Source organism: Panthera pardus, unplaced genomic scaffold (genome assembly GCF_024362965.1).
Source record: "Panthera pardus isolate Hobbes unplaced genomic scaffold, ASM2436296v1 HiC_scaffold_26, whole genome shotgun sequence".
In the NCBI taxonomy this organism is placed as follows: Eukaryota; Metazoa; Chordata; class Mammalia; order Carnivora; family Felidae; genus Panthera; species Panthera pardus.
In genome coordinates, this window is record NW_026526832.1 from 33,929,750 (window position 1) to 33,955,478 (window position 25,729).

The 25,729-nt window shown below is 43.1% G+C and overlaps 1 protein-coding gene across 4 annotated transcripts in view; it reads right to left on the reverse strand.

Moving 5' to 3' along the window:
• The window catches only part of TAF1B (TATA-box binding protein associated factor, RNA polymerase I subunit B), a 67,476-nt gene that overhangs the window by 31,632 nt on the left and 10,115 nt on the right, over positions 1-25,729 (reverse strand). For all 4 annotated transcript variants that reach the window (XM_019452311.2, XM_019452302.2, XM_019452358.2 and 1 more), the window contains 4 exons: positions 24,734-24,823; positions 19,780-19,933; positions 12,531-12,687; positions 6,530-6,629 (listed from right to left, as the gene is read on the reverse strand). In XM_019452311.2, coding sequence (XP_019307856.2) covers positions 6,530-6,629; positions 12,531-12,687; positions 19,780-19,933; positions 24,734-24,823 — 501 coding nt within the window. The remainder of the gene's footprint in view (positions 1-6,529; positions 6,630-12,530; positions 12,688-19,779; positions 19,934-24,733; positions 24,824-25,729) is intronic.

Below are 25,729 nucleotides of genomic sequence, written 5' to 3' on the forward strand. Positions count from 1 at the left end.
ATAAACAAGTAGGACTACATTAAACTAAGAAGCTTCTACACAACAAAGGTAACCACCAACAAAGTGAAAAGGCAAGCTATGGAATGGGGAAAAAATATTTGCAAATCCTGTATCTGATGAGGGGTTAATATCCAAAAAAACATAAAGAACTCACATACTTTCATAGCATAAACAAAAAAATCTGATTAAAAAGGGAGCAGAGGAACTGAATAGACATTTTTCCAAAGAAGATATACCAGTGAACACCAGGTACATGAACAGGTGCTCAACATCACTAATCATCAAACTAAAACTAATACAAACTACAACCACAAGGAGACGTCACCTCACACCTGTTAGAATGGTTACTATCAAAAAGATGAGGTAACAAATGTTGGCGAGATTGTGGAAGAAAAGGGAACACTTGTGCACTGTTGGTGGGAAGGTAATTTGGTGCAGCCACTAAGAAAAACAGCACGGAGGTTCCTCGAAAAGCTAAAACTATAACTACCATATGATCCGTCAATTCCATTTCTGGGTATACACGCACAGGAAATGAAAACACGGGGGCGCCTGGGGGGTCTCAGCTGGTTAAGCAACCAACTCTTGGTTTTGGCTCAGGTCACGGTTCATGGGATCGAGCCCTGCGTCAGGCTCTGTGCTGACAGTGCAGAGCCTGCTTGGGATCCCTCTCTCCCTCTCTCTCTCTCTGCCCCTCCAGCGCTCGCTCTCTCTCAAAATAAATAAATAAACTTAAAATAAGAAAGTACGCTGGACACCAGAGAATGGGAGCAGGGAAGTTCAACACATGTAGCGGTGCACTCGTCCTTGAGGTGGACTGTGAGAAGCTGAAGATGAGTATTAGGAGTTCTAGAACAATCTCACACATACAGAGCCCACAGAGCTACAGTTAATACACTGATGGTGGAGAATAGAATCATAAAAAAAAAAAAAAAAAAAAAAGTCAGTTCAAAGAAGGCAGGAGAACAAGGAAAAAAATAAAAACTAGCTGGGACAAATAACAGCAAGATAGTAGATTTAAACCCAATCATATTTACAATTACATTAAATGTCAACGGTCTAAACATAGAGTTATTTTAAAAACATGTAATTATAAGGCAGAGAATATCAGACTACATAAAAAGAATCAAGACCACCACATACTGTCTACCGGGAAGCCACTTTAACTTTTTTTTTTTAAAGCGCCAGCAGGCATGAGCGTGCATGGGAGGGAGAGAGAGAGAGAGAGAGTGCGCACAAGCAGGGGAGGGGCAGCGGAAGAGGGAGGGAGAGACTCCTAACCTGGCTCCAGGCTCAGCACAGAGCCAGATGTAGGGCTCAATCCCACAACTGTGTGATCATGACCTGAGCCTGGATAAAGAGCTGGATGCCCAACCAAGTGACCCATCCAGGCACTCCCCAAGAAGCCACTTTATTTATTTTTGTTTGTTTGTTTGTTTGTTTGTTTTTAATATTTATTTCTGAGAGAGAGAGAGACAGAGCGTGAGCAGGGCAGGGGTAGAGAGACGGGGAGAGACAGAATCCAAAGCAGGCTCCAGGCTCCGAGATGTCAGCGCAGAGACTGACACAGGGCTCAAACCCACAAACCACGCAAGATCATGACCTGAGCCGAAGTCGGGTGCTTAGCTGACTGAGCCACCCAGGTGCCCCAGAAGCCACTTTAAAAATAAAGATGTAGAGAGGTTAAAAAATTTGTTTAAGATATATTAGGCAAATAATTTTTTTAAAAAATTGAACTGGCTATATTAACACTGAACAAGGTAGATATGAAAGCAATTATTATCAGGGGTGGGAGGGGTGGGAGAAAGGACGTTACATAGTGAAAAGAGTCAATTCGTCAAGGCAAAATATCCTAGTTGTTATGCACCTAGTACCTGAGCTCCAACATACTTGAAGCAACAACTGATAGAACATGAAAGAAAAGGTGGTCATCGTGGTTTTAGATTTAAATACGCCTCTCACGGTAACTGATAGGATGAGCAAAAATTAGTCTCAGAGTAAAACATGCAAGCAAACATTAACTCATTTTGCTTCTTTTAAAAAAATTTTTTTAATGTTTATTTTTTGAGAGAGAGACAGAAGCGAGTGGGGGATGGGGAAGAGAGAGAGGGAGACACAGAATCTGAAGCAGGCTCCGGGCTCTGAGCTGTCAGCACAGAGTCGGACATGGGGCTCGAACCCACGAACCGTGAGATCATGACCTGAGCCTTAAGTTAGACCCTTAACCAAGTGAGCCACCCAGGAGCCCCTCATTTTGCTTCTTAATTTACAAAATATTTATTAAGTCTCAAATTATAAAAACTTAGGGGGTGCAGAGAACAGTCTAGATTTGATACAATAGTGAGAACATAATATTTCAGGCTGAAAACCCGAATCACCAGCAGATCTAAACGTGGCTCTAACAGTCGCAGGCAATCCTTCCTCCACTGCCTATGAGGGCAAAGCCACTCTTAGCTAAAGGCTTAAGCCGGTCTTCTGGGAAACGTAAGCCACACTGGCTACGACAACAGCAGTTTCTTCATTGTGTGCCCTATGTCACTCTTGCAGTCATTTACACATTTGGCAACAAGGGGATCTATTACTATTCGAAAGGACAAGGTATATATTTTTCAAAATAATTATTTTTTATGGAGTGAAGTTTGAGTGTCTCTGTGAGTATAAAGTGAAACCAAATTTCTAAACTCAAAAGGAAATTACTGGTTAGCCACCACTCCCAAGCATATAAACTCAGCCCAGGAAGCAATATCCTCTGCAAGAAGCTGCATTTATGGTAACCAAAATTAGAAAACACTATACTGAAAAGCAAGAATCATATCCATGAACTTCCTGGCACCTCCTTTCAGAAAACGTAGAAATGTGCATATTCAAAGTGGGTTTTGTTTTATTTATTTCTAACAGAGTTTTAAGAGGAAAATTTTAATTTCCAAAAATGATACGTTTTTTCCCGCCCAGTAGCGTGAGGATAACTCTTCATCTTCTCCTCAGAGGAAAAGCTTTTCCATCCTGAGACCTAGAAGGTGTGTCCATTTCGACGTCTGTGATTCACCTGCACCTTGAATATATTATGTCAAATAATCCTCACGAAAACCCTAATGAAGTAGGTGTTTACTTCTTCCCAAATCACATCTTTTCTTAGGCCTGTTTCCTTATTGAAAAACTAAGAAAAGTGGACTCAGTGATCTATAAATTTCCCTCCAGTTTTAATATTTCATGATCCATATAAAAGATCCCAGTGTCTATTTCTAAGAAGCTTACGATGTGGTTAGGGAGTTAAATACAAGTAAATAATTTTAGGCACTAGCAAAAAGTACAAATAACCTCAACCAAGCAACATTATCGATATAACTTGAGTGGTGAATGGTTCTGAGAAATCAGGTTAAAGCCCAGTCAGTTAGGATGTAAGACACAGAACATACTGAAGATTAAGGAAGACGAGACAGAAAGGGAGAGGAAGGGGAAGGAGGGGAGAAGCGGGGGGTAGGTGGAAAGAAGGGAGGGAAAGAGAGAGACAATTTTTTATTACCCAAGACTACACTGGGGCGATTAATGCAAAAATGCTGAGTTCCATTGGTCCCTCTAGAAAAACCACACAAATATAAAGACACAGATTGAGAATTACCGAGCTAAATGTCTTTTCCTTTCAGGGAACACTTGAACGAGGCTCAGATAACTAACCATGAACAATTTTTTAGCAGTTAAATTTGAAATTACTAATTAACGAATTATACAGATTTTCAAATCAATTATTTTTTTGATGTTTATTTATTTACTTTTGAGTGAGAGACAGAGAGAACAAGCAGGAGAGGGGCACAGAGACACAGAATCCAAAGCAGGCTCTGACAGCTCAGAGCCTGACACGGGGCTCAAACCCATGAACTGTGAGATCATGACCTGAGGTTCGTGGGTTCGAGTCCCACGCTGGGCTCTGTGCTGACAGCTCGGATTCTGTCTCCCTCCCTCTCTGCCCCTCCCCTGCTTGTGTTCTCTCTCTCTCAAAAATAAATAAACGTTAACAACAACAACAACAACAAAAGATGAAAAACCCATCAACCTTGAGTGCAGGCTAGTTCTGAAACCAAAAACTTGAGACAAACAGGGCTCCTAAGGTGGTAGGAACATCTTCTACTTTGTAAATATCTCCCTGACTTTACTCAAGTTCAGTCGCTCCACCACACCTCTGGCAAATTAGCTGGGGTCCGGAGTGCGGACTGGAAAAACAGGATGTGTCCTCTTGTCCCCAGTCCTCTAAATAAATTACCACAACCCTCCAGTCACGGAATGGATAAGTCACAGGAAGAAAACGTACAGCATAGGGACTACAGCCGGTGATATTGTAATGGTGCTGTAACGGGGCGCCCGGATGGCTCAGTCGGTTGGGCCTCTGACTTCGGCTCAGGTCACGGCCTCACGGTCCGTGAGTTCGAGCCCCGCATGGGGCTCTGTGCTGACAGCTCGAGCCTGGAGCCTGCTTCGGGTTCTGTGTCTCCCTCTCTCTCTGCCCCTCCCCCGCTCAAGCTCTGTCTCTGTCTCTCTCAAAAATAAACGTTAAGGAAAAAATGTGATAGCGCCGTATGGTGACAGACGGCGGCTACGCTTGCGGTGAGCACCGCGAAATGGACAGACGTGCCGAATCGCCACGCTGCATACCTGACACTAATGTCACACCGTACGTCAACTGTACTCAAATTTAAAATTTGTTGAAATTAAAAATAAAAATACGTGATCACAACCCTGCCCAATCGGAGAAACAGACTAACGTGCCTTTTCATAAAGATCCATCTGTCAGGAAGGCCACTCTGGCCGGCCAGCCTGTGCTTCGTGCCAGGACACGTGACCCACACGGGCACTTCCAGCCCCGATCATCCTCCCGTCAGACCCCCTATCCCCTGCCTTCCGGTTTCGGGTGCCATCTCCACCACAGGGCCACCTCTCGGTTTTGGTAACCAGTCCGGAGCTTCTTCGCTGCCTCGATGACCTACTTCCACTTCCTGTCCCCGCTTCTCATCCAGTGCTCCCTGCGTGGCGGGGTCCCACATTTGTCTCGCTCCAAACTAAGGCTGCCTTGGCCATGCTGGACTACGGTCAGAGTGAGAGTGCCAGGCAAGTTGCCTAATAGCTCTGTGCCTCAGTTTCCTCATCTGTAAAATCAGGGTAATAATGATATGTACTTCACAGGATTGGCCTGAATAATCAAGGAGTTCATAAAATATGTAAAACGGGGCCTGGTACATAATAAGTGCTACCACTATTATTATTTCTTCTTTGTCTCTTCCAGGTTCAGTGCTGGCTGCAACCATACCCTCCTTCCTTGTGCTGCCCGTGGACGCACACCACCGCAAGTCCAAGTGCACGAGGGACTCGTCTCCTCTCTCCCGGAGATGGAATAAACGGTGACGACACACAGGCAGCACGGGGAACCCGCCTCCAAACTTGCTTCCTCTCTTTAAATCTACAGGACCTGCTCCTGCACAACTGGTTCTGAAAGTGGAGCCATTTCTGGTTTAAAACTCTAATGTTCCCTGCAGATCACTCGTAGTGACCAATATTCTAAATTCAATGCGGATGTAAAATGTTACGGTCTTGTGCAAGCTTGTTTATCTGCATTTCCAATCATCCAGTCACTTCTGGCTCAACGCTTCAAAATCAGTACTTTATATAATTGTGTCTTCATAGCACCTACTTCAGTGTTTTGAAGAACCAGCGTAAAAAGGAGGGCAGAGCGGCAGGCGAACAGAGCCCAAGATGACACAGTGAGGAAGAGGCTGCAAGTTCGGTAGCTCCAAGACTGCCGACTGTATGGCCTTGGCATTCGTTCTGTCTCCCCGAGCTGTTTGCTGAGATGTAAAATTGGGATGACAGTGAACCAGACTTATGCAGGGGTTTAGTAAGGATCACAAATGTCTCTTGAACGAAACCACAGACGATGTAAGGTGGTGAAGGTTGGGAAGGCTATAACAATCATTCCTTAAGCGGGTAAACAGAGGATAATAGTTATAGTTAGGATCCTGCAAACCTTCTGATGAAGAACAAAGAGAAGATAATCTGAGCACTATAAACAGTGATAAAGACTGCTAATTAAAGGGACAGAAGCCCTTCCACCGGAGACATCTGAAGACGGATCTAGAAAAAGACTAATAAGCAAAGGACTGAAAATTGCACCTCTTGAAACAAGATAATAACTTTCTTCTCTTTTTCTCAAAAGCAACATAGTATGCAAATAACAAAAAACATTTTTTTAACTTGAGATTACCTAAAGGTCTCTACATAACACTTGTAAAATTCAGTCTTAACAATATACCCATTGGCAGTATGCACACCTCACACTATAGCTGTCTTTTCAGGATACCCTAAAGGATTAGAAGAAACCACATGAGGAAAATAAATTATGACAAACGGGCAGAACAAAAACTAGATGCCACTTTTTAAAAAACTCCCGACACCAAATAGTAAGTCAGGAAAGGAATACAAATCACCATACTGTTTTTGTGTCTTATTAGTGACCAGCAAGTAAAAAAAGAAAATAACTTGCCTCTATAGCAAAGATTCCTTTGTCACGCCCATATAATTTCATCTCTTCTGGAAAATGCTGAAAAGCATTTATGTAAGGAATATGTCCCTCTTCAACAAATCTGTATTTTGGAAAAGAAAGCTTCAGTAAGGAGTATGTACTGATTTCGCAAAGTAGACAAAAGGGCCGAAAACATCGTATTTCAAAGACAAGGTAAGACTCAGTTGAGAACGTCGTTTCTGCCACAAGATGATCAATCTGAAAATATCAACGATTCTCTGTGCCCACGTGTGGAGAAAGCATTTAGCCAATTATCTAATGATATCTTAAGCTTCTAAATAGATTAAGTCTTTCTAAGAAGTATGCGTCCTACTTGTCAACTCACCACCAGGCTTGCAGACACGGCATCCTTCTACCCCTCGCTCCCCTCACAGGATTAGCATCTGCTCTTTTACGTTTTTTTTTTAATGTTTGTTTATTTTTGAGAGACAGAGGGAGACAGCATGAGCGGGAGAAGACAGAGAGAGAGGGAGGGAGACCCAGAATCGGAAGCAGGCTCCAGGCTCTGAACTGTCAGCACAGCGCGCGACACGGGGCTCGAACTCACGAGCTGTGAGATCATGACCTGAGCTGAAGTCGGACATTCAACCGACTGAGCCACCCGGGCGCCCCAGCATCTGCTCTTTTAAATCACTTCCTCAGGGAGACCTTCCTGGACCCATTTTCCTCATTAGAACAGCTCCCTTGTCTACCCTCCTGTCACCAGGACCTGCCACTGGAAATAATTAAGGGAAGGGACCTTGCCCATTTGCTTATCACTCCACCCCATTGTCCAGTACCCGGTAGCTGACCAAATATCTTGAGTAAATTATTGAGTTGAAGAAAATCGCACCTATATATGTATATAAATACACACACATATTTATTTACAATTCATTCATTAATTCAACAGAAATTTATCGAGAACTAAAACCCAGCACTATTCGAGGCTGTGGGCACACAGCAATGAACAAAACAGGAAAATACGCTTGTTCCCGAGGAGTTTTATGTCCCGTGAAAAGAGAGGACAAACAAAACAAACAAATGGGATCTACAGTCTGTCAAGTAGGAAAAGATGGTAAGGAGAAAACTAAAGCAGGGAAGAGCACAGAGTGAGGCCTGGGGTCTTGCAACCTGGGCCATATATACGTATGCATCTGTTAGACTTTTAAAATAGGAAAATGGTTAAGGAAAATAAGATAAAGACAGGAATAAACTAGTATACAAATGTTCTGGGTCAAAGTCTCTGCTGTTGCTAGAACTAACGTGACATCTAGTTTTTAGCCTTTTATGTGTTAAAGAATATTGATTCAACTTTAGTTTCAGATTAAAAATGTGATTTAACTTTTTAGTCTACTGAAAGTTGAGAATTAAGTAGTATGTAAAAACGGTGCTTTGTGGGGGTGCCTGGGTGGCTCAGTCGGTTGAGCGTCTGACTTTGGCTCAGGTCATGATCCCACGGTTCATGGGTTCGAGCCCCACGTCGGGCTCTGTGCTGACAGCTCGGAGCCTGCTTCGGATTCAATGTCTCCCCCTCTCTCTGCCCCTCCCCCACTCGTGTTCTCTTTCTTTCTCTCTCTCTCAAAAACAAATAAACATTTTAAAAAATGGTGTTTTGTGGAGTTTAATGATAAAGCAGGCTTCTTTGGAGCAGCCCTATAGGGAAAACCACCCTCACCTAGTGTTCCTTCATTTCTTTCATTTACAAAAAGTGTTTGTGCATAGTGATCGGTATTCAATTATTTTGGAACTACATTCTTGGTTTTTTATATACAGGGCATATTACATGCTTATCATTTTTATAACTATGTAGTATTCCATGATGTGAATATATTCTTAATTTATGTAGTCATCCCCGCTATGTGATAATACATTTATGACAGCCCCAGGTGAGGATTAGTTCAGAGGGAATAAGACCTGAAGAGCCCCCACCGTGGTCCTAGCAGGACAGACAGATGGCTGTGGATGAGCCAGTACAGACAGTGCCGCAGTGCCCTACAGAGGCACACGCTCAGTGCTGTAGGAGCACAGGAAGGAATATAAACCTGACCAGGGGAAACAGAGACATCCACACAGAGCAGGTTTTGGCCATCTGGGGTTTTAACAATCTTCACCATTTATAAGAGTGCTGCTCATGACCTCTTTCCAAGTTTTGTGGGTTTTTAATTTTTTTTCTTTTAGAAAAATATAGAACTTTTCCAAAAAAAGAGTCTGAATCAATCCAGGAAGCTGACAGAGGAATTGCCAGAGACCAAAAGCCTCCCATATGCCCCTCCTGACCACGTTCCCTGAAAACAGAGTCTCTGTTTATAATTGGGAGGTGGTATTTTGCAAAAGTTTTAATCTGTGACAGGTTGGAAATTTAACAAATTGGTTCTCCATCACAGATCATTTAAGAAGTAATGCATCGGCGTTAAGCCGGGTCCACCTGCAAAACATCCGGAGCCCACGCACCTTGTTCCATTTCTGCTGCCACCACCCTAATCCAAACCACTGTCTCTTGCTTGAAATATAGCAAAAGATCTCCCAGTCCCTCTGCTTCCACCTCTGCCTACCTAGAATCCATTTTCCTCAGAGCTGCCCGAACGGTCAGAAAACGTCTCCCCTGCTAAAATCTTCCAGGGGCCTGCTATCACACTTAAAAGCCAAATTCTTAATGAGTGTGGGGTTTCCTTCTAGAGTGACGATTATCCTCTGGAAATAGAGGTGATGGTTGCACAACCTTGTAAATATACTCAAAACCCCTGAATTGCACATTTAAAAGGGTGAACGTTATTGTATGTGAATTATACCTCAATTAAAAAAAACCCAAACTCCTACCCTGGCTTACAAAGATCTGGTCCCTGCTTATTATCTCCCTGTCCTCACCCTCCTACGACTTCTTCAAATTCTTACTCCCGTCCCACGGGCCTCCTCTGCTCCTTAATCACAGAGACCGTGCTCTTGCTTTGGGCCTTGGCACTGACGACCTCCCTCGACCTGGAGTTCTAGCATTTCTGATACTCACTGCTGCTCTGCTCCCATTCAAAGTGCTTCTCAGTGAGGCCTTCCCTCATGGCCAGTCTACAGTAGCCATCATCTGACTGCAATCTTCCACACAGCACTTCACTCATCATTTTTCATTTATTTCAGTGCTCATCTGTTTCCTCCTCTGGTCTTGAACTTCACGAGAGCAGGAACTTGTTCTGTATGGCTCACAACTGTAATTCAAGGGTCTAGACTCTAGAATAACCCCTACGTCGAGTAGGTATTCAATAAATATTTGTGGAATGAATGCACGTTGGCTATTTTTATTACTATTGTTATCGCTGGGGTAGTAGGCAGGCTTCTTTAAAGGCTGCCTTAAGATTTATGAATTTATTCTAAGGACTATGGATGCTGCTAAAGGATTAAACCAAGCAGTGACACGTAGGACGAGTATAAGAAATATGGGTACTGGGGCCAGGCTAGTAATGTATTTCCTTCAAATCAATGTTCTTTAAATACTTTTCCAAGTTTGGCAGTAGTTCTCCAGCTTTAGCATCCATGAGACTCCCCAGGATGGCTTATTAAAACAGAGGCTACCAGGCCCTACCCCCAGAGTTTCTGATCCAGAAGGTTAGAATGGGTTAGAATTTGGTTAGAGTTTGCATCCCTAACAAGTTGTCAGGTGACGCTGTTGCTGCTGGTCAAGGGACCACACTTTGAGAACCTGTGACTTGGAGCTCCTTCTCTGAGAAAAATAGAGAAAGAGGATCAGTGGTAACTATCTCCCTTCCTGTTGCCCCAGGTAATTAGGCTCGGTTCCCAAATTTGTATGTCCCACAGAGCAAAATAAAAGCCCTCCAGCCAACTAGATCCAATCTCCTTGAAGGTACTTCAGAAATCTCCTTTAAGGGAGGGGAGGGAGGAGGGAGAAAGAAGGAGGGAGAGGGAGAGAGACAAATGTGTAGGATCTTGCCCCCATCCTTCCAAACACATATAATATTCTCCCTAAGAAGAATTACCGGTGAGTACTATTTTCTACATCTTGTGAGATCTCTAGCAGTCTTGTTACTCCCTTATAGATTGCCCTGGGTAGCCGGGCAGCCCCTTTACTCAACTGGGTAGCTGGACAGCCCCTTTATCCAACTGGGTAGTTGGACAGCTCCTTTACCCAAGTGGGTAGTTGGACAGCCCCTTCATCCAACTCTAGCGACGTGATTTGATTGTTGTTTCTGGGTTATCGAAAGGAAAATAGAGAGACTGTAGACACGGGACCCCCTTGGGAGGTTGCTAAGTAATCCAGGTGGATTCCAGAGGGGATGGGGAGAAATGTGGTTTCAAGTATGACTGACAGGACGTAATGACTGACTGCAGACGTGGAGAAAGGAAAGAGTCAAGGATTCTGAGGTTTCTGGATAGGAAGAAACGGAGTGCATGGTATTTACGAAGGAAGAAAACATGGAGAGAGAGCTGAATGAAAGACGAAACTCTTTCTGCCATGCTGATTTTGAGATACCGTAAAGACACCCCAGTAGTGTCCAACAGGCAACCGTATGTATGAATAGACGGGTCTGACCCTCACTAGACAAGTCTGGGCTGCAGATATAAATTTGGGCGGCGTCATCATCATATAGATGGTAATTAAAGCCTTGAGAGAAGATGAGATCACCCAGTGAAGGCATATGGAGCAAGGTGAGGTTTTTAACTTAACAGTAAAATTCACTGAATAATGGACTATCTGCATGCAGAGTTAATCACCCCTGAGAAAAGCCTTGTTATTTGGTTGATGTGGCCAAACTCAAAGGCACTATCATCATTTACTGGAGGCATTTTATTTAATCAAAGGGCCTAGTACCGATGATGGTGATGAAGACAACGAAACAATAATGACTAGCATTGAGTTCTTACTATGTGCCAGGCACTGTGGTGAGTGCTTTTCGTGGACTGCTCATTACTGGAAGTGGTTACAACTCTGTGAGGTAGATATTATTATTATTAGCTCCGTTTCACCAGTGATGAAACAGAGGCAAAGAAAATTTAATAATTTACTCAAGGTCACATATAAGTGGCATAGCCAGGATTCAAACCCAGGAGTCTGGTTCTAAATCTATGCTCTTAAAATCACTCTACACACGGATTAAACCTAATGCTATTGTTTAGAATATATATATAGGGGGTGGCTGGGTGGCTCGGTCGGTTAAGCGTCCAGCTTCGGATCAGGTCACGATCTCGCGGTCCGTGAGTTCCAACCCCGCATCGGGCTCTGTGTTGACAGCTCAGAGCCTGGAGCCTGCTTCGTATTCTGTGTCTCCCTCTCTCTCTGCCCCTCCCCTGCTCCTGCTGTCTCTCTCTCCATCTCAAAAAAAATAAATAAACATTTAAAAAAAAATAGAATATATATATAAAGCAAGAGAGATATTAACACGCTAATGATTTTGGCACATCCTCTATTTAATGAGAAAGGCTTACACACAATGCCCTAATTTACTCATTAACTACAAAACACTGTAAATTATCTTGAAAAATGTAAATACTGGCCATCTACTAACAGGTTTTCCTAATAGTTTTGTTTTCAATTTATCTTATAAACACAGACAACCTGTATTTTAGCTTTTGACGGCACCAATGTATGCGTCGGGGTAACTACTAGTAACCATATTCGCCAACATCAAGGTCTTCTGTTCATCTTCTCTCTTAGAAATGCAAAATACTTAATACCACTACTCAGGTACTTGTTACTTTTCATCTTCAAAGCATTCTACTCACAGTAGATAATTAATTTTCCAACACACCGAGTAAGGTAAATACCATTATTTCACTTATATAAAGCAAGAAACCCAGGAGATGAGCCACCGGCCCAGGGAGGGTTACAGTTCAGAATTGGAACCCAGGGTACCCAATCTTTCCGTTCTCTTCCTCAATTGAAGCCTCCTTGACAAATTCAAGATATCCAAAGGCTGTCCCCCCCGTTCACACAGATAATCAGCAAAGACATCATCCTACGAGAGGCCCGGCTTACCTCAAAAGATCTGAGAGAGTAACTGTCTCTCTCTGCCACAGCAGTGACAGGTAGCAGAAGGCAAGTGTCCTCGGCACCGTCATCTTCACGATCCCCTTCTCCTTTCGTAGTGAATATTCCACTCCATCAAGAGATCCAGAACAGATGGAAGCTGTTTCTTAAGAGATAAATGGAGATTTTTTTTTTTTAAGAGCAAATAACTATTTGGACAGCCAAAGAAGAAAAACCACAAAAAAATCCGAAGAGGCATTTTCAATATCTTAAAATCAAATTATCATTGATACGATCTTTGCAAAGAGCAACTGGCAAAAAAGAGTAATGATGGTTTAGAGAAAATTGGCTAAAAAGGTTAACAATTGTTGGTTCTTTATGGGAGTGGGATGGGCTGAGATTCTAAAGAGGGACTTGACCTGCCTGAATGTTTTCATAGTGAACTGGAACAATTTTTCAGATAAGTAAAAGGAAAAACAATTACAGAGCAAAGCAAAGCAAACAGTGTGGAAGTGCTTTGGTCCAGGCCCCAAGCTACGTGTCCCTTTTGTGTGAGGGGCTCTCCGCAACACCAGCCAGGACAGCACCTCCGCCCACTGCCATCCTCCAGGCACCCTTCCCCACAGGACGTTATCTGTCCTCGCTCCTTCCTTCAACACTCCCTCGTCTCATTCTTTGTGCCCCTGTTCTAGGTCCGGGGAATGAACAGTGAACAGGGTCGCACATCACTTGGAACTTAACATTCTAGCAACGGGAGGTGGTTATTAAGGAGAAAAAAAAAAAATGCAACTGACAGACAGTGGTAAGGGCCACACAGGAAAATGGCAATGCAGGGGCATACAAAGTGACGGGAAGACAAGAGACAGGTGCTACTTTACATGGATGGTGGAAGAAACCTCTGGGGGAAGGTGGCATCTGAGCGGCGACGTGAATACGTTCAGACAGGAAATCTTGAGGAGCTCAGGAAGAACACTGCGTTCATCAGCAGGAGTGAACTCAAAGGAGCAGCAAGGAAGCCAGTGTGGCGAGAGCACCCCGCGTGAAGGGAAAGTGGTAGGAAATGATAAGGAAGAAAGCGATAGGGGCGCCTGGGTGGCTCAGCTGGTGAAGTGCCTGGCTCTTGATTTTGGCTCAGGTCATGATGATCTCACGGTTTTTGAGTTCGAGCCCCCTATCGGGGTTCCACGCTGTCAGGAGCGGATTCTCTGTCTCCCTCTCTCTCTGCCCCTCCCCTGCTTGATCTCGCTCTCTCTCTCAAAATAAATAAACATACACTTAAAAATATTTTTTTAAATATCACGCAGGGCTTGATAGGTCACGTTTTGTATTTTGGACATTATTCTGAGTATTATGAGGAGTTTCTGGAGAGTTTCAAACAGAAAAACCACCTGATCCCATTCATGTGTCTAAAAAGCTCTCTCCGGCTGCCACACGAGGAACGGAGCTGTCGGAGGGCAGGAGTGGACACAGGTCACACCAGCCAGGACAGAGATGACGGGCACTTGGGCTGGGACAACAGCACGGCAGGTGGTGAGAAGTGGTGGGAATCCGGACATATTTTGAAGGCAGAGTCAGAAGAATTTGTTGATGGACTGAACACGAAGTATGAGAGAAAAAGAGAAGACAAGGATGATTCTCAGAGTTTGGGCCTGAGCAACAGGAGAACGGAAATGCCATCTACTGAGATAAGGAAGGCGGCAGAAGTGCAAGTTTGATGAAAGAAAATTAAGGTTTCAGAATTACACGTGTTAAATGAAGGCCCTACTAACTGCACAAATGGAGATGTTGAGTAGGCAGATGAGCATAAAAATCTGTAGTTCAGAGAAGAACCTCGAGAGAGAAATTTCCGAGCCGTCATGATGCAGCTGGTGTTTAAAGCTGGAAGGAGGTTAAGTAGAAAGCGGAACTAAGAACGACCCTCCAAAACCCCACTTTCTTGGATAAAACTCTCCAAATTACTCCTCAAAATCCTTTTTTCCAGCTCCTATAAATCCTCTCCTCATAGCATTTATCAGTAACTGAACTTTTTAATGAATGTGTGCATTTATTTTCCAGCTCCTCCCACTACAATCTAAGCAGGTGGCTGACCTTGCTTGTCACCGGGTCCCCAGGGCCTCGAGCAGGCCCTAGCACAAAGGAGGAACCCAATAACTATTTGGTGGCAAACAGGCCAGCAGTTCAAGACTGTCGTCCTAGTGAAATGATTTTTAGAACATGCAAAGACTCAAGGTCAGGGCACGTTGTGGCAGGACCGTCTATAATATGAAGCAAATTAAAAACCATCGGGGCGCCTGGGTGGCTTGGTCGGTTAAGCGTCCGACTTCGGCTTGGGTCATGATCTCACGGTCCATGAGTTCGAGCCCCGCATCGGGCTCTGTGCTGACAGCTCAGAGCCTGGAGCCTGCTTCCGATTCTGTGTCTCCCTCTCTCTCTGACCCTCCCCCATTCATGCTCTGTCTCTCTCTGTCTCAAAAATAAATGAACGTTAAAAAAAAAAAAAAAATTTGAAAAAACCACCTAAGTGACGCGAATAGAAATTTAATTCCAGGCAATGTATTACTGCACGCCAATTTACTTAATGCTTCTGTCGATGGTTCTCAAAGTAGAGTCCCTAGACCAGCTGTTGGGCAGCTCAGTCAGTTAAGTGTTCGACTCTTGATTTCAGCCTAAGTCGTATCTTGCGGTTCATGAGTTCGAGCCCCGCCTCCGGTTCTGTGCTGACAGGGCGGTGTCTGCTTAGGATGCTCTCTCTCCTCTCTCTCTCTCTCTCTCCCCTACCCCGTTGCTCTCGCTCTCAAAATAAAATAAACTGAAAAATATATATATATTTTAATAAATAAAGTTTATTTAGTTTTGAGAGAGAAAAAGAGCTCATGAGCGGGGGAGAGGTCGAGAGAGAGAGAGAATCCCAAGTGGACTCTGCACCGTCAGCATGGAGCCCGATGTGGGGCTCGAACTCACGAACCATGAGATCACGACCCGAGCCAAAGTTAAGAGTCGACGCTTAACCGACTGAGCCACCTAGGTGCCCCAGCAATAAAATTGTAAAAGCTGGAAAGCATATGGACAGGTGATTACTGCCCTGGCAGCGTCGAGAAAGCTGGATTCAAAACCAGCGATAGGGAAAACCATAAACCGATGTAACTTTTCCCTGGGGACCTCTAAAGAAAGCTCCAGAATCGGTTAAATCTTGGAAACCGGGTGAAGGTAGGTCTAACACCAGAAAGATTACTTGAAAGTCCGATTGAGAAGCAGTCAGACGCTCAGAGTCATACGCCAACCCCATCTGGCAAATGCCTGCGCCTTCCCAATCTGGGCAGAAAATTGTGAAGTTTCTTCTCTGGAAAGAGTAAAATGAAGGGTCTCTGGAATAGGGCATATATCAGTCATACATACAGTTGAGAGCAGGATATTATGAAAAACAGCAGGATGAAGTGCCAGTGTACATATTGAGTACTGAGACAGCCCCCGCCCCCACCCCACATTCCTCTCAGGCCTTCTTCCCACCCAGTTCCTAGAACAGCCAGGATTACACCCTCAAACAGATGACTCAAAGAGATTTCTCTTGAAAATCCTATCAGCTCAGGGGGAAAAGATTTAAAGATGATAATGCTGGAGGCCTGCTAAGAAAATAATCCAGCTAGATCATGCACAGTGCGACTAGCAAAACTCACTATGGATACGAGGCTTTCACTCAATTTTTCAGTCTCTTTAAAAAAAAATTTTTTTAATGTTCTTATTTATTATTTGAGAGAGAGAGAGAGAGAGAGAGAGCAAGCAGGGGAGGGGCAGAGAGAGAGAGAGAGAGAGAGAGATACAGAATCTGAAGCAGGCTCCAAGCTTTGACTGTCAGCACAGAGCCCAATGTGGGGCTCGAACTCATGAACCGTGAGATCGTAACCTGAGACAAAGCGGGGTACTTAACCGACTGAGCCACCCAGGTGCCCCTTTCAGTCTCCATTCTTAAGAAGACCAGCCATGTTAGCCTCATAAATATTTGAGGAAAACCTGGAATACAAGAAGCAGAGGACAAAACAAGTCAAGGTCAAATATTATCACTTATCATATCAATATCCTCAGGAAAATAAGAAAAGATGCTCCACAAAAACAAGGGAGTAAACCAGGAAAGATGAAATAGGGTCAAGGAAGTAAGGAACTTAACAAAAGGTAAGAGCATCTTCAGGATGGTGGTAAAGAGATCCCAAAGACAGCCATGTCATACGTTTAGGGATATTTCATTGTAGATTAGGGTGGGTCAGAAGCTCCACCAAGACTTCTTCTGAAGATGAAATTGGTAGAATATCTAGGAAATTGAGAGATTTTCAGAACTTGGAGGAAGTGTGGAGATACACTAATAATAAATTATAGATTAGTAATAAGTAAATAGAAAACTAAGCAAGTGACAAGACAATTATCAACTCGGAGAAAACCAAAGGATCTATGAAAAGTATAATCATAGCAAGTTACATAGCTCACACTAAATGCTGGGCTAGGAAAAAATTATAATCGTATTGGAAGACAGAGAAAAAGAAATGCACGATCGTGCGCTGGTGACTACATGGGGAAGGTACAGTGAGAGAGCTGTGAAAGAGCCAAGATTTATCTTCTGTAGTTGGAATTTAACAGCTAACGTCCAAAAGCAGAAATCAAGATGTCATACTATAAGCATATGGTATAGAGATATGGAGGTCACAGGGGCGCCTGGGTGGCTCAGTCGGTTAAGCATCTGACTTCGGCTCAGATCATAATTTCACGGTTGGTGAGTTCAAGCCCCCCATCGGGCTCTGTGCTGATAGCTCAAAGCCTGGAGCCTACTTCAAATTCTGTGACTCCCTCTCTCTCTGCCCCTCCCCTGCTCACGCACTCTCTCTCTCTCTCTCTCAAAAATAAACTTTTTTTTTTTTTTTTTTGCAATATGGAGGTTGCAGAAGAGCTGAAAATGAATGTCTCTTGGGAACAGCACATTTAGGGGAATAACAGACTACAATTTTTTTCATATCAAGCATTATAAATCTATTTGAATTACATGCATATAGAATTTTGATTAAAAATTTAAAGAATGTAGAAATAGTTTACACTTTCACAAAAACAAAATACTACATCTCCCTTTCTCCCTATGTATACATGAATAAAAAACTTTCTGGAATGATCTACAGCAAAGTAGTTTGGTTTTGGATGGCACAATAACTGATGATTTTCTTTGTGACGCTCTGTATTTCATAGTTGTGAAATAAAGGTTGTATTAGTAGTCACTTTACATGTAGAAACTAAAATAAAGCTCTAAGGATCACCATTTACTAAAAGCAAACACCAAAACAAAAACTCTTAACATAGAGAAACAATCTGGGGCACCTAGGTGGCTCAGTCGGTTAAACGTCCTACTTCAGCTCGGGTCATGATCTCACAGTTCGTAAGTTCGAGCCCCACATCGGGCTCTGTGCTGACAGCTCAGAGCCTGGAGCCTGCTTCACATTCTGTATCTCCCTCTCTCTCTGCCCCTCCCCTGCTCGTGCTCTGTCTCTCTCTCAAAAGTAAATAATGAACATTAAAAAAATTGTTTTTTAAATAAAAAAGACATAGGGAAACAATCATGGTACTCTAAAAGGCTTGGATGACTTCAGACCTAGTCCTGGGGACAGTGGAGTTCAGGCCCGCCTGAAAACGTGGAAAGGAAACTCCAGAGATCCACCGCGGCCCAATTATTCTATGATTCTAACTTCTTTACTTCTTTGGACACAAAAAATAACTTGTCTGAGATCTGTGTCACTGTGCAGTCCAGCAAGTAATGCAGATATGCTGATAAAAGGAATTTGCTCTTTAGGGGGAACAGACTTGCAAAGAAGCAGTCCACACAAGAAATGCTTTGTTAAAAACTATATGTAATCATACAACCCAGACTTCCACAATCCCTAACACCAGACGATTTGGAAGCAATCTCCCAAAGAACTCTGTCAGCACACATCAAGATTCTAGGAATCTATAATAAGAGCCTGGTCCGTTCTCTGAGGTCTGTTTTCCACCATGTTTATTTTATTATTATTATTTTTTTTTAGTGTAGTGTAGAAACAATTGAAATCATGAATAAATGTGTTGGGGAAGGTCTATACCTGTTACCTTAAATATACTCCTTATCTATTTTAAATTATGGAATTAAATCAGAAAGTGAAACTCACACACGATACGATAAATTTTGCTTCAGTCTATGATTAGAAGTCGGATATATCATCTTTGACTCTTACCAATCTTATCACTTCGCTAAGATCTATCATTTCTCTGCTGCAACTTTTCTTTGGAAATTCTGAGCCCACACGTACATGATCTTTATTGAGCTTCGTTCTTTCCGGATCCACTTATTGTTCAACACCCTTTAAAAATGACACAAAGGGGTGCCTGGGTGGCTCAGGCGTCCTACTCTTAATTTCGGCTCAGGTCATGATCTCACAGTTTTGTGAGTTCGACCCCTGCATCAGGCTCTGCGCTGACACTGAGGCGCCTGCTTAAGATATTCCCTCTCTCTCTGCCCCTACCCCACTCATGCTCTGTCTCTCTCAAAATAAATAAATAAACTTAAAAATTTTTAATAAATAAAAATCACATAAAAATACTCATGTGGAGACAATGTACCTTTTTAAAAAACTGCCCTAAGATTTCATTTAATTTACCTTTCTCCTAGCCATATGATTTACCAAGTCATTGCTTCTTGCTAGGCCACATTCCTTTTCTTGAAATACGAAAAGACTGGACTAAATTATTTTTTTAAGTTTTATTTTATTTTGAGAGAGTGAGAGAGCGAGAGAGCGAGAGCGGGGGAGTGAAAGACAGAGAGAGGGGGAGGGAATCCCAAGCAGACTCTGCACTGTCAGCACGGAGCTCGATTGGGGGCTTGAACTCACGAACTGTGAGATCATGACCTGAACCGAAGTCAGATGCTAACTTAACCGAAGTCAGATGCCACCCAGGTGCCCCTGGACTAAAAATTTTTTTTTATATTTATTTATTTTTGAGAGAGAGAGAGAGAGTGCAAGTGAGCTGGGGAGGGGCAGAAGGAGGGGGAGACACAGAATCTGAAGCAAGCTGCAGGCTCTGAGCTATCAACACAGAGCCCTACACGGGGCTTGAACTCACGGACTGTGAGATCATGACCTGAGCTGAAGTCGGGAGCTTCACTGACTGAGCCACCCGGGTGCCCCTGAACTAAATTATTTTTAGGGTACATTACCAGCTTTAAAATTCTAGGTAGTCTGATTCTCACTTTTACCTGATTGTGATGCTTTGCTGATGGGGAAAGGCTTCTGAGCAAGGCCATCAGGCTGAGACTCTGTTCCACTTTCAACAAAAGAAGGGCAGCTGAAGTCACTCAGCAGCTCAGGCTCGCTCTCCCAGTCTGAATGACTTTGGTTATCTTCTAATACCTATTTGCAAAATAATATACATAAAATTATTACACAGGAACTGAAAATGCAGTGAATTTCCACGAGCTTAACCAAGTCCTGCCCATCTGAAACACCTAAGGCAAACTACTCCAGAGAACTGCAACCATGTGCCAGATTCCGAAGACCAAAAGACCTCACCCTCCACCACGTGTCCCCTAGCAGCTCCTGGCGGTGCTCCCGGAGAAGGGCTGCAGACGAGGCTAAGCAAGGAAACAGGTTGCCAGCAGACACATCAGGCTTCCTTCTCCCTGTGACCAACATCTCCCTTGTAGCTCTAGCAGCTACACCAATGGGCACGTCGATAATGACCCCATGCACAATGCTGGCTTATCTTCACTGAGCCTACCTGGGAATTTTCGCTTTGCATCTACGATAATGCCATTTCTCCTCCCTGGACTATCCTTTCTTCTCTACCTCTCCAATCCGTTATTTACTCAATCATGCTGTCTCCCAACCAATTCTTCTTCCGAAGAGTTCTTGATTCCCTGAATTCCTGTGGCACTTTACTACTTATAACACTTAACTGACAAGGATATACTATCTCAGACCGTTGTTTAATCTTTCACACACGTATTGTTGAAATGTGGCTGGCTACAAAAAGGCCTCATCAGCTGACATTACCTTGGGGAAACTGATCACACTCAAAAGGCCACATTATCAGTTGTGCAGACCAAGAGACTCAATCTTAGGAAGAAGAGGTAAGACTCATGTTAAGGACACTCACAAGAGAATAAAGTAAAATCAATCAATCAATCAATCAATCAGGGATGAGATGCTTGTGTCCTCTGTTATGCATTTCCCCTCTCTACAGGTAAGCATGAGACAAGGTACACAATGAAACTGGCAGATAAGCATGGACTCACTGAGAAAACCAAAGCAATCAGAAAGCAGTGCCCACAATCGTATGCAGGCGACCATCTGCCAGGAACTTGACTCTCTGTCTGATTCTTCTGGCAAACTATCCAAGCTCCCATCTAAAAAGGCAGCTTCTCCCTCTGGGCACCCAATTCCACCCCGTCTACTCAAAGATTATCCCTCACTTCTACTGTCTCTCCATTGAAAATTTCTTCTCTCCTGTATCATTCCTATCAGTACACAAATATGCTATCATTTATCCCACTTAAAAACACACACACACACACACACACACACACACACACAAACCTTTCCTGGATTCCATCTACAACATAAATTCTTTACACTTTGCAGCTAAATGTCTTGGAAGAGTTATCCAGACTCACTGTCTCCAATTTCTCTCTTCCAAGTCTATCTTACACCTCATTCTTGTCATTTTTAAACATCTTTTTTTTGAGGGAGGGAGGGGCAGAGGGAAGAGGGAGAGAGAGTGGAGCCTGATGTGGGGCTCGATCCACGACCATGAGATCATGACCTGACCAAAACCAAGAGTCCGCCACTTAACTTACTGAGCCACCCAGGCACCCCTGAAGATTTTATTTTTGAGTAATCTCTCCACCCAACGTGGTGCTTGAACTCACAACCCCAAGACCAAGAGCTGCATACTCCACAGACTGAGCCAGCCAGGAACCCCTTTTATACGGCATTCTAATCAAACTTGTGGTCCCGCTACTCTACTCATCAATTTTTCGCCCTCTTCCTTCCTGGCCAGGCAGCAGTATTTCTCACAGTTGATCACTCCCCTCTTCTTGAAACTCTTTGTTCTTTCGTTTCCAGAATGCCCCCTCACTCTCCAACCTTCCTCCTAATTTACCAGTTCGTCCTCAGACTTCTTTGTTGATGTTGCTTTTATCCTAAACATCTTAACCCTAGAGCGGGCCAGAGCTCAGTCCTTGGTTCCTTTCTCTGTCTTTACTCCTCGACGATATCATCTGGCCTTGTGGTTTTAAATACTACCTACTATATTGTTTTTGATTCCAAAATGCTCTTCCCTTCCCCATGTTTTAATATCCCTGGCATCAGGGTGTTTCTTACCACCAATGGCATGTCACAGTTTGATTTACAGAATTATTTTCTTTCTCGGGGATATGTAAAATAATGGCGCATCTTCCAAATAATGGCATTTTAGATTTGATGATTGTAATACATGTTGAGAACATCCAGGGGAACCTGGGTGGCTCAGTCGTTTGAGCGTCCAGCTTCGGCTCAGGTCATGATCTTGCAGTCTGTGAGTTTGAGCCTCGCGTCAGGCTCTGCGCTGACAGCTCGGAGCCTGGAGCCATCTTCAGATTCTGTGTTCCCCTCTCTCTCCACCCCACTCCTGCTTGTGCTGTGTCTCTCTCTTTCAAAAATGAATAAACATTAAAAAAAAGAAAGAGAGAGAACGTCCAAATTTATATCTCCAGCCTAGACCTCTCTTCTGAATTGAAGGCTTATAAATCTAACAGTACCTGCAGTTTCCTCTTGGATGTCTAATAGCTGTCGCAAACGTCACATGTCCCCAACTGAACTACTGATTTTCCTGTTCCACCTGTAATTTCAGTTGACGGTAACTCCTTCCTTCCAACTGCTTAAGCTCCAAACTTAAGTCATCCTTGATGACTCTTCTCTTTCTCTCACACCCCATATCCAATCCATCAGGAAATTCGGTCGACTCTATTCCAGAGTTTATCTAGGATCTTACCACTTATCATTTCCATTGCTACAACTTGATCCCAGCCACCATCAGGTCTTAATCTGGAAGAGGGCTTTTCAAACCTTCGTGTGTGTAAGAAGCACCTAGGAAACGTGTTGAAATGTAGACTCTGACTCAGTAGGTCTGAGTCAGTCCCGAAATTCTGCATTTCTTCCCCTAGATATCCTCATGGCTTACTCTCACCTACGATTCCTCATCAGGGAGGGGTGGCCTTCCCCGATCACTCCATCTCAAATAGCACCCTTTCCTGCCACCCCCTTTGGTATTTCCCTTACCCTGATTTATGCAATTGCTTGTTTGCTTTTTCTGGAAGTTTTAAGTCGCTTATCTTGCCCAAGATCACACAAGTCACAAGTAGTGAAGCCAGGATTCAGATGCACTCCTCTTACTATTCTTGGCACAGTCACATTCGAAGCATAAAGCAATTACTGAATATCTGAGGAGACTAAGCTTCTCACTTAAAAGTACTTGGTCCTTTTTCCTTTCAAAATCGAGTATATTCAAAATAGGTATACTCTTCAGTAAAAATTATACACCAACTTGCATATCAGGTTAAAATTCTGCATACACTTATTTACTCACCAAGAAGATTTTACTGTGATGAGAATATTACTTTAGACTTTAGACAGGTGTTTAGTCAAGTTAACAAAAGTTTTTACAATATCTATTTTTTTATGTTTGTTTATTTTCGAGAGGGAGAGAGCACGAGCGGGGGAGGGGCAGAGACAGAGGGAGACAGAGAAACGAAAGCAGGTTCTGTGCTATCAGCGCAAAGCCTGACATGGGGTTTGAACCCACAAACCGTGAGATCATGACCTGAGCCGAGATCAAGAGTTGGGTGCCACCCAGGCACCCTAAACCTTTTTAAATACCTTAAGTTAAAGCAAACCGTAAGAGAGTCTTAAGGACTGAGAACCAACTAAGGTAGATGGGGGGTGGGGGGGGAGGGGAAAGTGGGCGATGGGCAGGGAGGAGGGGACTTGTTGGGATGAGCACTGGGTGTCGTATGGAAACCAATTTGACAATAAATTATATTTTAAAAAAATCAAAAATAAATAAATATCTTAAGTTCCCCTAAACATATTAAAATGTCAGAGAGAATTCCAGGTTCTGATTCAAATTTTCTATGTAGTAGATAAAACCCCAGTGTACAAATATAACCAACAAATACTTTAGTTGTGTAATTCTAAAGATCAGGTTCTTAATAGTCTGGATGGTTCTTTCTTTTCTCTTTCAAAGTGTCACCATAGAACCACATAGTATCTTTTGCTTTTCTTGAGAAGTATCTGCCTCCTGAATCAAGAGAAGATAATGTTTCATAACTCTATCATTAAAAAGTATTGTCCGGGGGCACATGAGTGGCTCAGTTAGTTAAGCATCTGACTCTTGATCTCAGCTCAGGTCATGATCTGATGGTTCATGAGTTCGAGCCCCACATCAGGCTCTGCTCTGACAGTGCGGAACATGTTTGGGATTCCCTCTCTTCCTCTCTCTCTGCCCCTCCCCTGCTCGTGCCCACTCCCCTCTCTCTCTCTCTCAAAAATAAATGACCATTAAAAAAAAAAAAAGTATTGTCTGTTCATGTCTCCTAAGGCAAGGGAAATAAAAGCAAAAATGAACTATTAGGACCTCATCAAGATAAAAAGCTTCTGCACAGCAAAGGAAATAATCAACAAAACTATAAGGCAACCTACAGAATGGGAGAAGATATTTGCAGGTGACATATCAGATAAAGGGCTAGTATCCAAAATCTATAAAGAACTTTCCAAACTCAACACCCAAAAAACAAATAATCCCGTGAAGAAATGGGCAGAAGACATGAATAGACATTTTTCCAAAGAAGACATCCAGATGGCAAACAGACACATGAAAAGATGCCCAACATCGCTCATCATTAGGGAAATACAAATCAAATTTCTTAAAAGAAATTGCTTAAACTTCTACTTAGAACTTAACTACAAATTTCTTTGTTTCAACTAGTCAGATAAGAAATCCAAATTAATTCCAATGTCTAGATCAGTGACCTTGTCCTTCTGGACTATAACAGAAACATCTTCACTGACGATTCTCTGACAAACATCATAAATCCAGATGAGGCTGAACCTGTTTTCATCTCTACCTCATACTAGAAATGTCTTTTAATCCTGCGTTTCAGACTTGTGACTTACCGTAACTTTTCTTCTACAAACTGGGTTTTTACAATAGGCCTGCTTGCTCTTCTGAAGGTAGCGCTTCCAAAAATTATGTAGAACTTCATTCTAAGGTAGAAGGGAAGTGAGTGGTAATTCAGGTCATGCCAAACACACCGGTACATCTCTACCACATGTACTTCACATACTGCCCTCCATTCAAACGTGTTCTTACCTTCCTTACCTACTTTCTTGAAAAAGAACGATCATCACAAAATCTGTGTATCAGTATATGGCAGGTATACGGCAAACACTGAATAAATTCTTCATTATCTTTGATCTTAGAGAAAGAAGAGACTAATTCTGTAAAGGTCACCTAGTTGACCCCCTCCTTTCGCAGGTTAAGTAAATTAAGAATCAGAGAGGGGCACCTGGGAGGCCCAAGTTGGTGAAGCATCCGACTTCGGCTCAGGTCATGATCTCACGGTTCGTGGGTTCGAGCCCCGCGTCGGGCTCTGTGCTGACAGCTCGGAGCCTGGAGCCTGCTTCCAATTCTGGGTCTCCCTCTCTCTCTGCCCCTTCCCGCTCGCATTCTGACTCTCTCTCAAAAATAAATAAACATTAAAAAAATTAAAAAAGAAAAAAAGAATGAGAGAAAGCAAGCAACTTCTACGTGACTACACTTCTGGTTAGAAGCAGAGCGGCTATTGGGTCCAGGCAGAAGTAAAATAAAACAGGACAAACAAAACAAAACAACTTCTCTTTTATTCAGCACCTACTAGGCATGAGGCATCCGTTAGCTCTGATACAACACTGCAAGACAGCCATTATCTCCATTTTACCGCTACAGAAACTGAGTAAATTGGCCAAGATGACCCAACCACTAAGTGGAAAAACCATGAATAGGACTTGGAGTCAGTTTTGATTCCAGAGCCTGTGTTCTTAGAGTGATGCCGTTCCTATGCCATTTAAATGGTCAGGTCTAACGGGTTATGCTCATTGGCTAATTTCAGACAAACTGTTTTCAGGATTAAC